The sequence below is a fragment of the Lynx rufus genome, unplaced genomic scaffold (genome assembly GCF_022079265.1).
Source record: "Lynx rufus isolate CCGP_SWC_20201006 ecotype Redwood Valley unplaced genomic scaffold, mLynRuf1.p SCAF_16, whole genome shotgun sequence".
Taxonomy (NCBI): domain Eukaryota; kingdom Metazoa; phylum Chordata; class Mammalia; order Carnivora; family Felidae; genus Lynx; species Lynx rufus.
Window position 1 is genome coordinate 40,315,687 of NW_025814830.1, and position 13,351 is coordinate 40,329,037.

The following is a 13,351-nucleotide window of genomic DNA, read 5'->3' on the forward strand; positions in this document are numbered from 1 at the left end:
TTGTCAGACACATGTTTTATTTGGTTAGCCACAATTCCATGCAAGACCAGTGGTACTTGGGCTTACTCAAAACATGGAGAAGGAAGCTTCATGTTGAAATGACTCCTCCAGAACTTTGTGTCCTGCTATTGCGGGCAGAGTGTGGGAAACTGCATTTACAAATTCACTTTACTTGAAAACTATCCATATGGTATGTGGAGAAGCCATTAACATTCTCTTCTTAATGGAAAAACTACTGTGGGCATTGCTGAGGGCTAGTAGAGCTTCAGACAAATTCAGTCAGCCAGCAAAAAGTTTGTGTAGTCCAGTGGTTCACCACTGGGGGAGAGTGTGGCTCCCTCTCCCGGAGGACTTTGTGCAATTTCTGGAGATACTTTGATTGTGATGACATCGAGTCAAGGCCAAGGATGCTGCTGATCATCCAGCAATGCACAGGACAGCCATGTGCAACAAAGAATCATCAGGTTCAAAATGTCAGTAGTGCTGCTCTTACGGTTCTGTCACTTTCCTCTGCTGGAGTGTAGGACTTGAGATAGACATATAAATTGTTTTCAGTGGTGGTCAAATATATATACAGGTCTTGACTTATGTGGTTATATCCCAATAAACCATCATAAGTTGAGAATATGTCAAAAGTGCATTTAATTTGCCTAAGGCACCAGACATGAGATCGTAACCCACTTTAAATGTGCTCAGAATACTTAACATTAGCCTATAGTTTAGTAAAATCATCTCACACAAAACCTGTTTTATTTATTTTTTTAATATTTATTTTGAGAGAGGGGCGCCTGGGTGACTCCGTGGGTTAAGCGTCTGACTTCGGCTCTCGAGTCATGATCTCATGGTTTGTGAGTTCGAGCCCTGCGTCAGGCTCTGTGCTCAGAGCCTGGAGCCTGCTTCGGATTCTGTGTCTCCTTCTCTCTCTGCCCCTCCCCAACTTGTGCTCTGTCTCTCTATGTCTCTCAAAAAATAAATAAATGTAAAAAAAAAATTAATATTTATTTTGAAAGTACATCATGAATGAGGGAGGGGCAGAGAGAGAGAGAGAATCCCAAGCAGGCTCCACATTGTCAGCACAGAGCCCTAGAAGGGGCTCGATCCCATGAACTATGAGACCATGACCTAAGCTGAAATCAATCAAGAGTGTGTATGCTTAACCAACTGAGCCGCGCAAGTGTCCCTCACATTAACCTTTTTTATTTATTTTTTTAATGTTTGTTTATTTTTAAAAAAAAATTTTTTTTTTCAACGTTTATTTATTTTTGGGACAGAGAGAGACAGAGCATGAACGGGGGAGGGGCAGAGAGAGAGGGAGACACAGAATCAGAAACAGGCTCCAGGCTCTGAGCCATCAGCCCAGAGCCCGACGCGGGGCTCGAACTCACGGACCGTGAGATCGTGACCTGGCTGAAGTCGGACGCTTAACCGACTGCGCCACCCAGGCGCCCCTAATGTTTGTTTATTTTTGAGAGAGAGAGAGAGCGTGAGCAGGGAAGGGCAGGGAGAGAGGGAGACAAAGAATCCGAAGCAGGTTCCAGGCTCTGAGCTGTCAGCACAGAGCCTGACGTGGGGCTCGAACTCATGAACCGTGAGATCAGGACCTGAGCCGAAGTCAGATGCTTAACTGACTGAGCCACCCAGGTACCCCCACAAAACCTATTTTATAATAATAAAGTGCTGAAGAGCTCGTGTCATTTATTGAATATGGACAGCGAGAAATGGAATGGTTAAGTGTGTCTGTTGCTTACCTTCCTGATCACAGAACTGACAAGCCGTGGCTGCCACTCACTGCCCAGCATCACGAGAAAGTCCGGCCACGTATCACTAGCCCAGGAAAAGATCAAAATTGGAAGTATGGTTTCTACTGAATGTGTGTGGATTTTGAGTGTGCAATTCAGTGATACTAAGTGCATGTATAACCCTCATCTCTATTTCCAGAACCTTTTCGTCATCCCAAACAAGTTCTATAACCACAGGCAATAAGTAACTCCCCGTTCTCCCCTTTCTCAGCCCCAGTTACCTCCATTCTACCTTGTTTTATGAATTTATTCTAGGTATTTCATGTAAGTGGTGTCATGTAATTTATGTCCTTTTAAACTTGGTGATGTCATGTAGCCTAATGTGTTCGGGGGTTGTCCACACTGCAGCTTGTATCAGCACTTCATTCCTTCTACGGCTGAGCAATACTCCATCATGTGCATTTATACCACATGTTGTTATATATCCATTTATCTTGGGTTGTTTCCACCTTGTGGCTATTGTGAATGATGCTGCAGTGAACGCTTGCTTACAAAAACTGTTTTCAATTCTGGCTATTAACCTGAGAGGAGCATTGCTGGGTCATACGGTAATTCTGTGTGTGGTTTGAGAGACTCCGATATTGAAACCTTGGTTGGTTGGGTCCTGGAGTGAAAATTTAAGATCCATAAAAGACTTTTTTTTTTTTTTTTTTGAAATTGGGCAAATTGTAATAAGGATCTTGGAGTAGATTATATTCCTGAATAAACTTTTATTTTAATGTTTGTTTATGACAGCGTGAGAGTGTAAGTGGGGGAAGGAGCAGAGAGAGAGGGAGACACAGAATCTGAAGCAGGATCCAGGCTCTGAGCTGTCAGCACAGAACCTGACTGGGGGCTCGAACTCACAGATTGTGAGATCATGACCGGAGTTGAAGTCAGACGCTTAACCCACCAAGCCACCCAGGCACCCCATAAACTTTTTTTTTTTTTAATTTTAAGTTTATTTTGAGAGAGAAAGCATGAGTGGGGGAGGGGCAGAGAGAGAGACTCCTAAGCAGGTTCTGCATTGTCAGCCCGGAGCGTAAGGAGGGTCTTGAACTCATGAACCATAAGATCGTGATCTGAGCCAAAAATCAAGATTCAGATACTTAACCGACTGAGCCACACATATGCCCCTAAACATTAGTTTTCTTGGGGGCATAGTTCGCTAAGAGAACCTTATTAGGAGATAAATGATGATGAATTTAGGGATGAAGTGTTACATCTGGAAATTAAGAATGATTCAACAAAAAAGTGTGAAGAGTGGTAGCACGAAGGCAAATGTGACAAAATGTTCATAATGACTAAATCTAGGTGAAGGGCATGTAAGTGTTGACGTACTATTTTGGTTTTTCTTCAAGTTTGAAGTATTTCACAATTAAAAGTTGGGGAGAAATTAGGAAGCTGGAAATAAACCCTCATATATATGGTCAACTGATACTCTACAGGAGTGCTAAGACCGTTGGGAAAAGGACAGTTTTGGGGGGGGGGCAGATAACACAAAAATTATGTGTGTGTGCGCGTGCGCGCGCGCAAGCGCAGTATTGAGGAACTTGGGTGGCTCATTTGTTTGTCAGACTCTTGGTTTCAGCTTGTGTCATGATCCTCCGATTTGTGGGTTTGAGCCCCACGTAGGGCTCTGCTGACAGCTCAGAGCCTGGAGTCTGCTTCGGACTCTGTGTCTCCCTCTCATTGGGGGGTGGGAGGGGCTGCTTGGGATTCTCTCTCCCGGTCTCTCTGCTCCTCCCCCACTCGCCTGTGTTCACGCTCTCTCAAAAATAAACTTTATATGTTTTTATTATAGTTGACACAGTGTTACATTCGTTTTAGGTGTTACAACTTAGTGATTTGACAAGTTTATGCATTATGCTATGTTCACTCCAAGTGTAGTTGCCATCTGTCCTGTTGCATCACTATTACAATATCATTGACTATTTTCCTTATGCTCTGCCAAAAAGGACAGTGTTTTCAACAAATGGTGCTGGGAAAATTGGGTGTCCATATGCAAAAGAATGAAATTAGTCCTACTGTTATACCATATACAAAAAATAAATTCAAAATGAAAGACTTTTTAAAACATAAGGGCTACAGCTACAAAACCCTCAGAAGAAAATGAGAGAAAAACATCATGACGCCAGATTTGGCATTACGTTGTTTCTATTTGGCCACAATAAAAAAAGGTCAGGGGAAAAAACTACAATGAGGACAAATAATGATAAAATGGTTCTATACAGAATTAAACTGTTTACAAAGTACCACCACGTGCAAAGGGCTATAACCAGTCAGGTAATGTGACTTCTGAGAAAGGCTACAGAGAAGGGGTTTACATCGAGCCTGGAAAACAGCGCCTCGGTTTCCCTCTTGCTGGTTCCGCGGGTACCGACAAGGCAGTTACGTGGAGAGGACATGAGACCCTGGAGCCGTGCAACCTGGATTCCAATCCTGATCCTGTCCTTTCCACCTGTGAGCTTAGGCAAGTTGCTTCACCTTTCGATGCCTCGATTTCCTTATCTCCAAAGGAAGCGTTGATGTGTATAAAGCATTTAGAGGAATGCCTGGCACATGGTAGTGGTCTGTTAAATGTGAGCTCGTGCTTTTATTATTGAATAAGGGGCACAACAAGGGAGTTCGGGTAGAGAGAATCACTTAAGTGGACGCAGCGTGTTTGGAGAGAAAAGGCCAACCGTTGCGTTTTGGACTGGATTTAGTGGGTCAGAGAGCACAACTCAAGTGTTGTGAGCAGGAGAAGTATGCGATGGAAAGCGGTGTTGTGTGAAGATGGCATCTGTTTGCAGGGGTGATGAGCTGTCCTGGGGAGGGTACCCAAGACAGTAAAGAGCCTCTGTCCGTTGAAACAGAAATGAAGGATCCAGAATACAGCACTGTGAAGAGGCTTTTTCCCAAAGACTCCCCTTTATCTACCTAAAAGCAGAGCCTCTTCGACGGATTTGGCAGTCTAAAGCATCTCCCAAGGAGTTTCATAAGTAGGGAGGATTGACTCCTACCACCAGAGACTAGAAATTGGCACCTCAGGATAAGAAATCACCTAAACAGATAGTGTGACAGAAATCATATTTCCCATCTCATTGATCTTCTCTCAAAGTCACGTGTTTTCCCGTAAGTGCCCTTTTTCTAGTAAGACGGGATGTAAGCTGTTTCTCCCCTTCCCCTATTAAGATGGAATATAAGCCCCAAATTGTAATCACTTCTTGAGTCACATTTTCCTATGAACTCCCTTGGATGTGAATAAAAATCTGTCTTCTGCTAATCTTTTTTCTGTTTAATTCACACACCTTTCTATTCAGAACCTAAGAGGATAGAGAAAAGTTCTTCCTCTATGATAAATATCTGATTGATGCCAAAGAGTGGTACTACAGAGAGAAACCCCTTCCTTTAAAATAAATGAAGGGGGGCGACTGGGTGACTCAGTTAAGTGTCTGACTTCAGCTCAGGTCATCATCTCGCGGTCTGTGAGTTCAAGCCGCACATTGGGCTCTGTGCTGACAGCTCAGAGCCTGGAGCCTGCTTCGGATTCTGTGTCTCCCTTTTTCTGCACTTTCCCCGCTCACACCTCTGTTTCTTTCTCTCAAAAGTAAATAAACATTAAAAATTTTTTTTAATTCAGTGTCTCCCTCTCTCTGCCCCTCCCATGCTCGTTCTCTCTCTGTCAAAAATAAACATTAAGAAAAGAAAATAAAGGGACGTCGGGCTCTCTGCTGACGACAGCTCAGAGCCTGGAATCTGCTTCTGATTTTCTCTCTCCCTCCCTCCCTCCTTCCGCCACCCCCCCTCCCCCGCCCCGTGCGCCTGTGGTCTCTCAAAAATAAGTAAACACTAAAGAAATTTTTTTAAGTAAATGAAGGGTCATCCAGGTGTCTCAGTCAGTTCAGATCTAGATCCAGGCTTGGGCCATGACCTGACAGTGTGTTTGAGCCCCGCATGGAGCTCTGTGCTGACAGGGCAGAGCCTGCTTGAGATTCTCTATGCTCCCCCCTCCCTCCCTTCCTCCTTCTGTCTGTCTGTCTGTCTGTCTCTGTCTCCCTCCCTCCCCTCTCCCCCTCTCTCCCTCTCTCAAATAAGCTTTAAAAAATTACATGAAAATTGGGGTGCCTGGCTCGCTCAGTCAATGGAGCATGAGACTTGATGTCAGTGCTGTAAATTTGAGCCCCATGTTGGGTGTAGAGATTACTTTAAAATCTTTAAAAAACAAAATCCCTAAAAATAAAATCACTTTAAAAAATTGAAAATTAGGTGAGTTTCAGGGGCCCCTTCTCTGTGGAGGGAGTGGTGAGGATTATCACAGTGAGTAAAGTTTTGACAAGAGTAGGGTAAGAATTTAAGGGTCATTTATGGAAAATGGCATGCAGCCACTCCAGTCATCACATGTGGCTTTAGAAGATAAGTACCCATAAGAACACTTAATTTGCTGGCGTCTTTACTGGGAATTGTTACTGTAAGACAATCGATAACTACAGGGTGCCATTAGCCTCATTAGTTCTCTGGGTTGAGGCAAGCAGCCCCAGCAGGTTGGGGTATCTTGTTGAGCTGCTGTCCCCCAAGTCCCTGATAATGGGCTCCTTGTTGGTTGACTTGAAATCAATGGAATACGTTTTTCATGAATACAGACTGTGTGTGTGTTGAACATCCCCGGGTGGCTCATTGTGGGGAAGCCGCAGCCTCTCCGATGTAGCTCTTCTGGAATATTTGTCGTGATGGGTATCTCACAGCATGATTGCCCGAGAGTCTCCCAGCTCTTCTTATGTGTTTGCCCAGAGCAAAGCGAGGAGGGGACTGCCAAAATTCAGTTTCTATAAACTAAAATCCTCTAAGTGTAAATACCGGATTCTAAGGAAGTAGTAGGATAGTTAGAAGCCAATTTGAGGGGCACCTGGGTGGCTCAGTCGGTTAAGTGTCTGACTTCAGCTCAGGTCACGATCTCGCGGTCCGTGAGTTCGAGCCCCGCATCGGGCTCTGGGCTGATGGCTCAGAGCCTGGAGCCTGCTTCCGATTCTGGGTCTCCCTCTCTCTCTGCCCCTCCCCTGTTCATGCTCTGTCTCAAAAATAAATAAAACGTTAAAAAAATTTTTTTTAATAAAAATAAAAAAATAAAAGCCAATTTGAATGATTTTGTGGGGGCAGGAGAAGCTTGAGAACACTTCCTTTTTTTCAGATGCAGAGCCTATTTATCAACTTATAGGCCCTAGGCACTCCTCTGACATCCTATCATACGTATTAAGATGCACCGAATATTCTACTTGGGATATATTTTTTTGCTGGAAAATTTTTATAGGATCTTTTTGACACTGCTTTTGAAATTATACGCATGAGGGGCACCTGGGTGGTTCAGTCGGTTGAGCGTCCGACTCCAGCTCAGGTTGTGATCTCAATGCTCCTGAGTCCAAGCCCCTTATGAGGCTCTTGGCTGTCAGGGCAGAGCCTGCTCTGCATCCTCTGTCCCTCCCTCTCTCTGCACCTCCCCTGCTCACACTCTGTCAAAACAAAACAAAAATTAAAAAAAACTGAACATGCCATTTTGTGGTGTATGAGCCTTTTAGAGTCCAAATAATAAAATCCTTTGCCAATATCTGGTTTGGGGATAAAGGATGATTAGCTCTGGGGACCCCTCTTACCATCTTTTGTAACTCCCACACCAGTATCGCCCTCAGGCTTGTCTAGTAGGGCCTCCATTCTGGGTCCCATCCTTACAGGCCCCACCTGGCCTCTTCCATGATTCGCATCTTCACGGACAAGAAATACGCCAGTCCTAGGGGAATTGCCCACCCCAAATCCTCCCTCCAGACCTCACTCCAAGTTCTGGGACTCTGGACTTCCCTGTCCAATCATCCCTGAGCCTGCTTCCAGTGCTACGTGGGCCTCTTCACTTGGTCTTCCCTCTGGAAGCTGAACCCTGTTCGTGTATTCCTAACACTAAGGGGGTGCCAAGGGGCAGTTTCTTAGAGGTGTGTGCACATCCAGGCTGGGATATCCACATGTGTGAATGCAGGATGGAGACACTAATGAGAAGGAAAGGGGTCAGGCCAGAGGTGGGAGGCTGACTTCTGCCATACTGCCACATCCAATATGGATTTCTGAGGCCAAATTTGAGAATTCTCAATTGAAACCTGGTATATTTTTCAAAGTAGGAGAACAAAAGATATTTTATTTAACAGGCTATTCGTTTGATTTATACTTTGAAACTTAAGCATATGATATGAAGGCCTCCACTTGTATTTCTACCCTAGTGCCCACAAATCTTAGGGCTGGGCCGTTCCCACACAAATTTTTATGCCAAACTCACTAAATGTTTAATATTTTGAAATGACCTTAAGTTTTTTGTTTTGTTTTAGGCTTTTTTTGGGGGGGGGCCTGTACAGGGAGACCTTAAATTTTTTATTCCTCAAAATGAACTTGGATACACACATAACTGGAGAAAAATTGTCTACTGACAAAGCCTGGCGTGGGATGTATAACACAATAAAGAGAGCGTTGTAGTAATTTCGCAGGTCATTTATTTCCCCTTCAAAAATGTTTTTCCAATTTAAAGATATTTTGGCAGGATTTTATTTGAGGAAGAGATGGAGAGTAAGACACACGTACAATTTTTTAATTATCCCCTCTGTGGGAGACATTGCTAGATGCTTAAGAACAGTATCGCTTTAACTCCCTAAGATAACTTCGTGCAAATGGTTCTGTTACCTATTCACTTTAGAGAGTAGGAAATGGTTGATGGGTTTGGGCTGGAGCCTAAAGTCCTGAGAGTGACCAGGAGGGGTCTGAGAAAGGAGTTAAGTGACCAGCTGCTTTCTCCAGTGGCAGGGGCTCGCAGTGGAGCACATCCTACTTCCTAAGACTTCCAACAGCTAAATGCTGAAGGGCAGTCATCAGACCTGATGAACTCAGGCTAGTTCAGGGAATCTCAAGGAGAAACAAGACAGCCTGTCTGGGAGAGCTTTCAGAAAATGGGTGGTGGGGGTGGCCGTGACAATGATTATTGACTTTTACTGAAGGGAAGCTAAAGGTCTTGCCCTCAGAAGTACTCTCCTAGATTTGTAGCATGACTTTCAGACAACATGACTTTAGAATGTCCCACCAGCATTCGTGTAGGTGAAAGCCTGTCCCTGTTGGGGTGACTCTCAAATGAATTCTGTTTTACCTATTAACACAATGGGGTGGGGGCCCCTGGGTGGCTCAGTCGGTTAAGCCTCCGCCTTCCGCTGGGGTCATGATCTCGCAGTTTGTGAGTTCGAGCCCCAGGCGGGCTCTGTGCTGACTCCCCGGAGCCTGCAGCCTGCCTCGGATTCTGTGCCTCCCTCTCTGTGATCCTCCCCCGTTCATGCTCTGTCTCTCTCTGTCTCAAAAATAAACAAACATTAAAAAAAATTAAAAAACAATGGGGTGTGGGGAGGGCACAATTTTAATGTACCCAAAATTTTCCAAGAATATAAACACAGCAAAGATCAACATTTTATTGGGACCGGTAATTATTACGTTTCAAAAATCGTATCACCAATAACAATATTTGTGGTTATTCAAATGCATGTGTCTGTGTTTAGCACTTATTTTTAATTTCTTTTGAAAGTAGGCTCCTCATCCAATCTGGGGCTTGAACTCATGACCCTGAGGTTAGGCGTCGCATGCTCTACTGACTGAGCCAGCTAGTCACCCCCAGCACTTGTTTTTAAATATCATTCATAAAGAAATAAAAAAATATTCAGTTGAGTGATGTTTTATGTATCCAAATTTCATAAGTAGGCACAGCATCTGTTTACTTCACTATGTCTTTTGGTGCTCCGGTACCCAATTATTTTCACAGTGAAATAGGTATCATTTTATGATAAACTACTATACTTCTCTCTTCTTCGTTACTTAGTGGTTAATCATATTGAGTTTCTGAAATTGTGCATGTAGGTTGGTTGTGTTAAATGTTTTTTCTGCCCAAGGGACTAAACGGGGACTGAAAACTTTTGTAAAAGGGCGCTCCGACCACGTCGGCCCCGCCCCTTGCGGCGGGCCCCACCCCTAGCGCCTTCCGCCACATTCAGTATGGCGGCGACGCCAGTCCGCAGAGGCGATTGAGCAGGTCGCCAGTGGCGCGTTCCACTCCAGTCATGGCGGCCCGCCGACCGGTCGCGGGCCCCGGGGCTCTGGCAACGTGCGGTCTGGAGAGCATTCTGGAGGCGCTGAAGCTTCTGCTGAGCCCGGGAGGTGAGAGGACGGATCTCGGCGCCGGGCTGCACTCGGGACTCTCAGGGCCACCAGTCTTCCCGGGCTGCCCTGCCTTCCGCAGCGTGCGCCTCTCAGGCCCTCCCCGGGACCCCCAGCTCTGAGGCTCCTGGGGGCTTTGGGCATTGTCCGTCCAGCCTCATTTTACTTGAGGAAACCGAAGCTCAAGGAGGGGATGGGATTTGCTGAACACTGATGGTAACCGACGTCTCTTGAGCGCCAACCTTGTGCCAGGCACTCACTGTTAAGCGCCCTGGGTACTTGGTTCCATTCAGTCCTTACTGTCACCCTCTGAGGTAGGGACTGCGGCAAGAGCTTCCGAGAGGGTAGCGCTCCTGACGCGTGAAGTGAGGTCCCACCTCCTGAGGGTTCAGGGTCTAATGTGGACGCTGGAGATTTGTACAGAATGGCGAGGCGTGCAGAAGATGGAAGCAGTGGCGTTTGAGCTGGGTTTGGGGACAGCGTTTAGGGATTTACACAGCCTGTGGGAGGGATTTACAGTCACTTGTAATCTTTCCTGGTGAATTGGCAAGATCTTCCCAATTTAGAATCTGCAGGGACCATGGCGGTGGTTTAGCCTGGCGCTCTCCTTTTACACCTGGGGACACTTAAGGCTCGCTGAAGAGATGAAGTGACCTGGCACAGATTATGTGGGCAAATTAGGGGCACAACGCGGACCTAGGGCCGAGGTCTACCGAACTCCCTTCTCAAATCAAGGCAGATTATTATGTGTGGAGCCTCTGATGTTATCTGGAGTTTGGAGAAAGGACACGAAAGATAGGGACCGTATATGTGCAAGAAGGGGTTTGTTCGTGAGCAAAGTAACGTACATGAAGGGCCATGAGGTGATGTTTCAAGTCTCAAATTTTAAGATACTCCCCAAAATGCAGAAACTTCCACAAACATTATACCATACCTGGGAGAAGTGAAAAGAAGTCATTAATAATAGTCATTGAGGGGCACCTGGGTGGCTCAGTGAGTTAAGCATCTGTCTTCCGCCCAGGTCATGATCTCACCGTTAGTGAGCTCGAGCCCTGCTTCGGGTCAGCCCTGCTTCTCTCTCTCTCTCTCTCTTTCTCTCTCTCTCTCTCTCTCTTTCTCTCTCTCTCTCTTCTCCCCTCTTTCTCTGACTTTCATGGGATATTCTCCCTCTCCCTCTCTCTCTCTGTCTCTCTCTGCCCCTTACTCCCTTGGGCCCTCTCACTCTCTCCCTCTCAAAAAAAAAAAAGTAATAGTAATTCAGTGCCTACCAAGTATCAGGCCCAATAATATGCTGTTTACATATATATTTTTTTAAATTTTTTTAATATTTATTTATTACTTTTGAGAGAGAGACAGAGTGCGAGCCGGGGAGAGGCAGAGAGAGAGGGAGACCCAGAATCCGAAGCAGGCTCCAGGCTCTGAGCTGTCAGCACAGAGCCCGATGGGGGGCTCAAACTCATGAACAGTGAGATCATGACCTGAGCCAAAGTTGGAAGCTTAACCGACTGAACCACCCAGGTGCCCCTACATGTATTATTTAATCCTTACAATTCCATAGCATAGATATTTTTTGTATTCCATTTTACAGATGAAGGAACTAAGGCTCAGGTATGGGGAAGTTGCCCGATGTCAGTCTAATAAAGTGGTAGAGCTGGATTTTTTTTTTTAATTTATTTATGTAGGCTCTCTGCCAACGTGGGGCTCAAACTCACATCTGCAAGATCAAGAGTGGCATGCTCTACTCACTTAGCTAGTCAGATGCATCCTAGCCAGGATTTAAAACAGTTTATTTATTTTATTTAAAAGGTTTTTGGAGGCAGCTGTTGCCTGGGCGGCTCAGTCAGTTAAGCATCCAACTGTTTTTTTTTTTTTAATGTTCTTTTTTTTTTTTTTTTTTCTTTTTGAGAGAGTGTGAGCAGAGGACAGGACAGGTAGAGAGAGGGTGACAGAGGATCTGAAGCGGGCTTTGCGCTGACAGCAACGAGCTTGATACGGGTCTCAAACTCATGAACTGTGAGATCATGACCTGAGCCCAGGTCGGTTGCTCCACTGACTGAGCCACCCAGGCTCCCCAGTCATCCAAGTCATCCCAGGACCATCAGGTCCTGATCTCTGGGTTAGTGAGATCTAGCCCTGCATTCAGCTCTGTGCTGACCGTACAGAGCCTGCTTGGGATTCCCTCTCTCCCTTTCTCTCCACCCCTCTCCCTCTTGCATGTGCACACAAAGCACACACATTCGCTCTCTAAACAAATATTAAAAAATACATATTTTTTTAATTTTAGAGAAGGAGTGTGAGGGAGGAAGAAGGGCAGAGGGGAAGAGGGAGGGAGAATCTTAAGCCAGATCTTCTTAAACGAGAAGCCCAGCACAGGACTTAATCCCACGACCCTGGGGATCATGACCTGAGCCAAAATCAAGAGTCGGTAGCTCAAATGACTGAGCCACCCAGGTGCCCCTATTTTTTTTTTTTTTCATTTAAAATTCCAGTGTAGTTAACATACAGTGTTACACTACTTTTGGGTGTACAATATAGTGATTCAACAGATCCATACAACACCTGGTGATCATTATAAGTGCACTTCTTAATCTCCATCGCCTATTTTACCCATCTGGCCTCTCTGGTAGCCATCAGTTTGTTCTCTGTAGCTAAGAGAACTGTTAGCTACAGCTGTTTCTTGGTTTGTCTCTCTCTCTCTCTTTTTCCCCTTTGCTTGTGGGTTTTTTTGTTTGCTTCTTAAATTCCACGTGAGTGAAATCATACAGTATTTGTCTTTCTCTGACTGGTTTTGTTTAGCATGATACTCTCTGGCTCCATTTATGTTGTTGCAAATGGCAAGATTTCATTCTTTTTTACGGCTGAATAATATTCAGCCATATTTATCCATCTTTATCCTTTCATCTATTGATGGACACTTGGGCTGCTTCCATAATTTGGCTACTGTAAATAATGCTGCAATGAAAGTAGGGTGCACATATCCTTTTGAATTAGTGTTTTTGTTTTCTTTGGGTAAATACCCAGTAGTGTGATAACTGGATTATGGGGTAGTTCTATTTTTTTTTATGTTTATTTATTTATTTTTGAGAGAGAGAGAGAGAGAGAGAGCGAGCTTGTGAGCGGTGGAGGGGCAGACACAGAGGGAGAGAGAATCACAAGTAGGCTCCACACTGTCAGCACAGAGCCCAATGTGGGGCTCGATCCCGTGAACTGTGAGATCGTGACCTGAGCCAAACAAAACCAAGAGTCAGATGCTTAATCAGCTGAGCCACCCAGGCACCCCCAGGGTAGTTCTATTTTTAATATTTTGAGAAACCTTCATACTGTTTTCTACAGTGGCTGCACAGTTTGCATTCTCACCAACAATGCAC

At 45.1% G+C, this 13,351-nt stretch overlaps 1 protein-coding gene across 1 annotated transcript in view; it reads left to right on the forward strand.

The window, feature by feature from the left end:
• Positions 1–9,886: 9,886 nt before the first annotated feature.
• Positions 9,887–13,351, forward strand: part of TANGO6 (transport and golgi organization 6 homolog) — a 194,872-nt gene continuing 191,407 nt past the window's right edge. The window contains exon 1 of the mRNA XM_047078653.1: positions 9,887–9,983. Within this exon, the coding sequence (XP_046934609.1) occupies positions 9,887–9,983 (97 nt within the window). The remainder of the gene's footprint in view (positions 9,984–13,351) is intronic.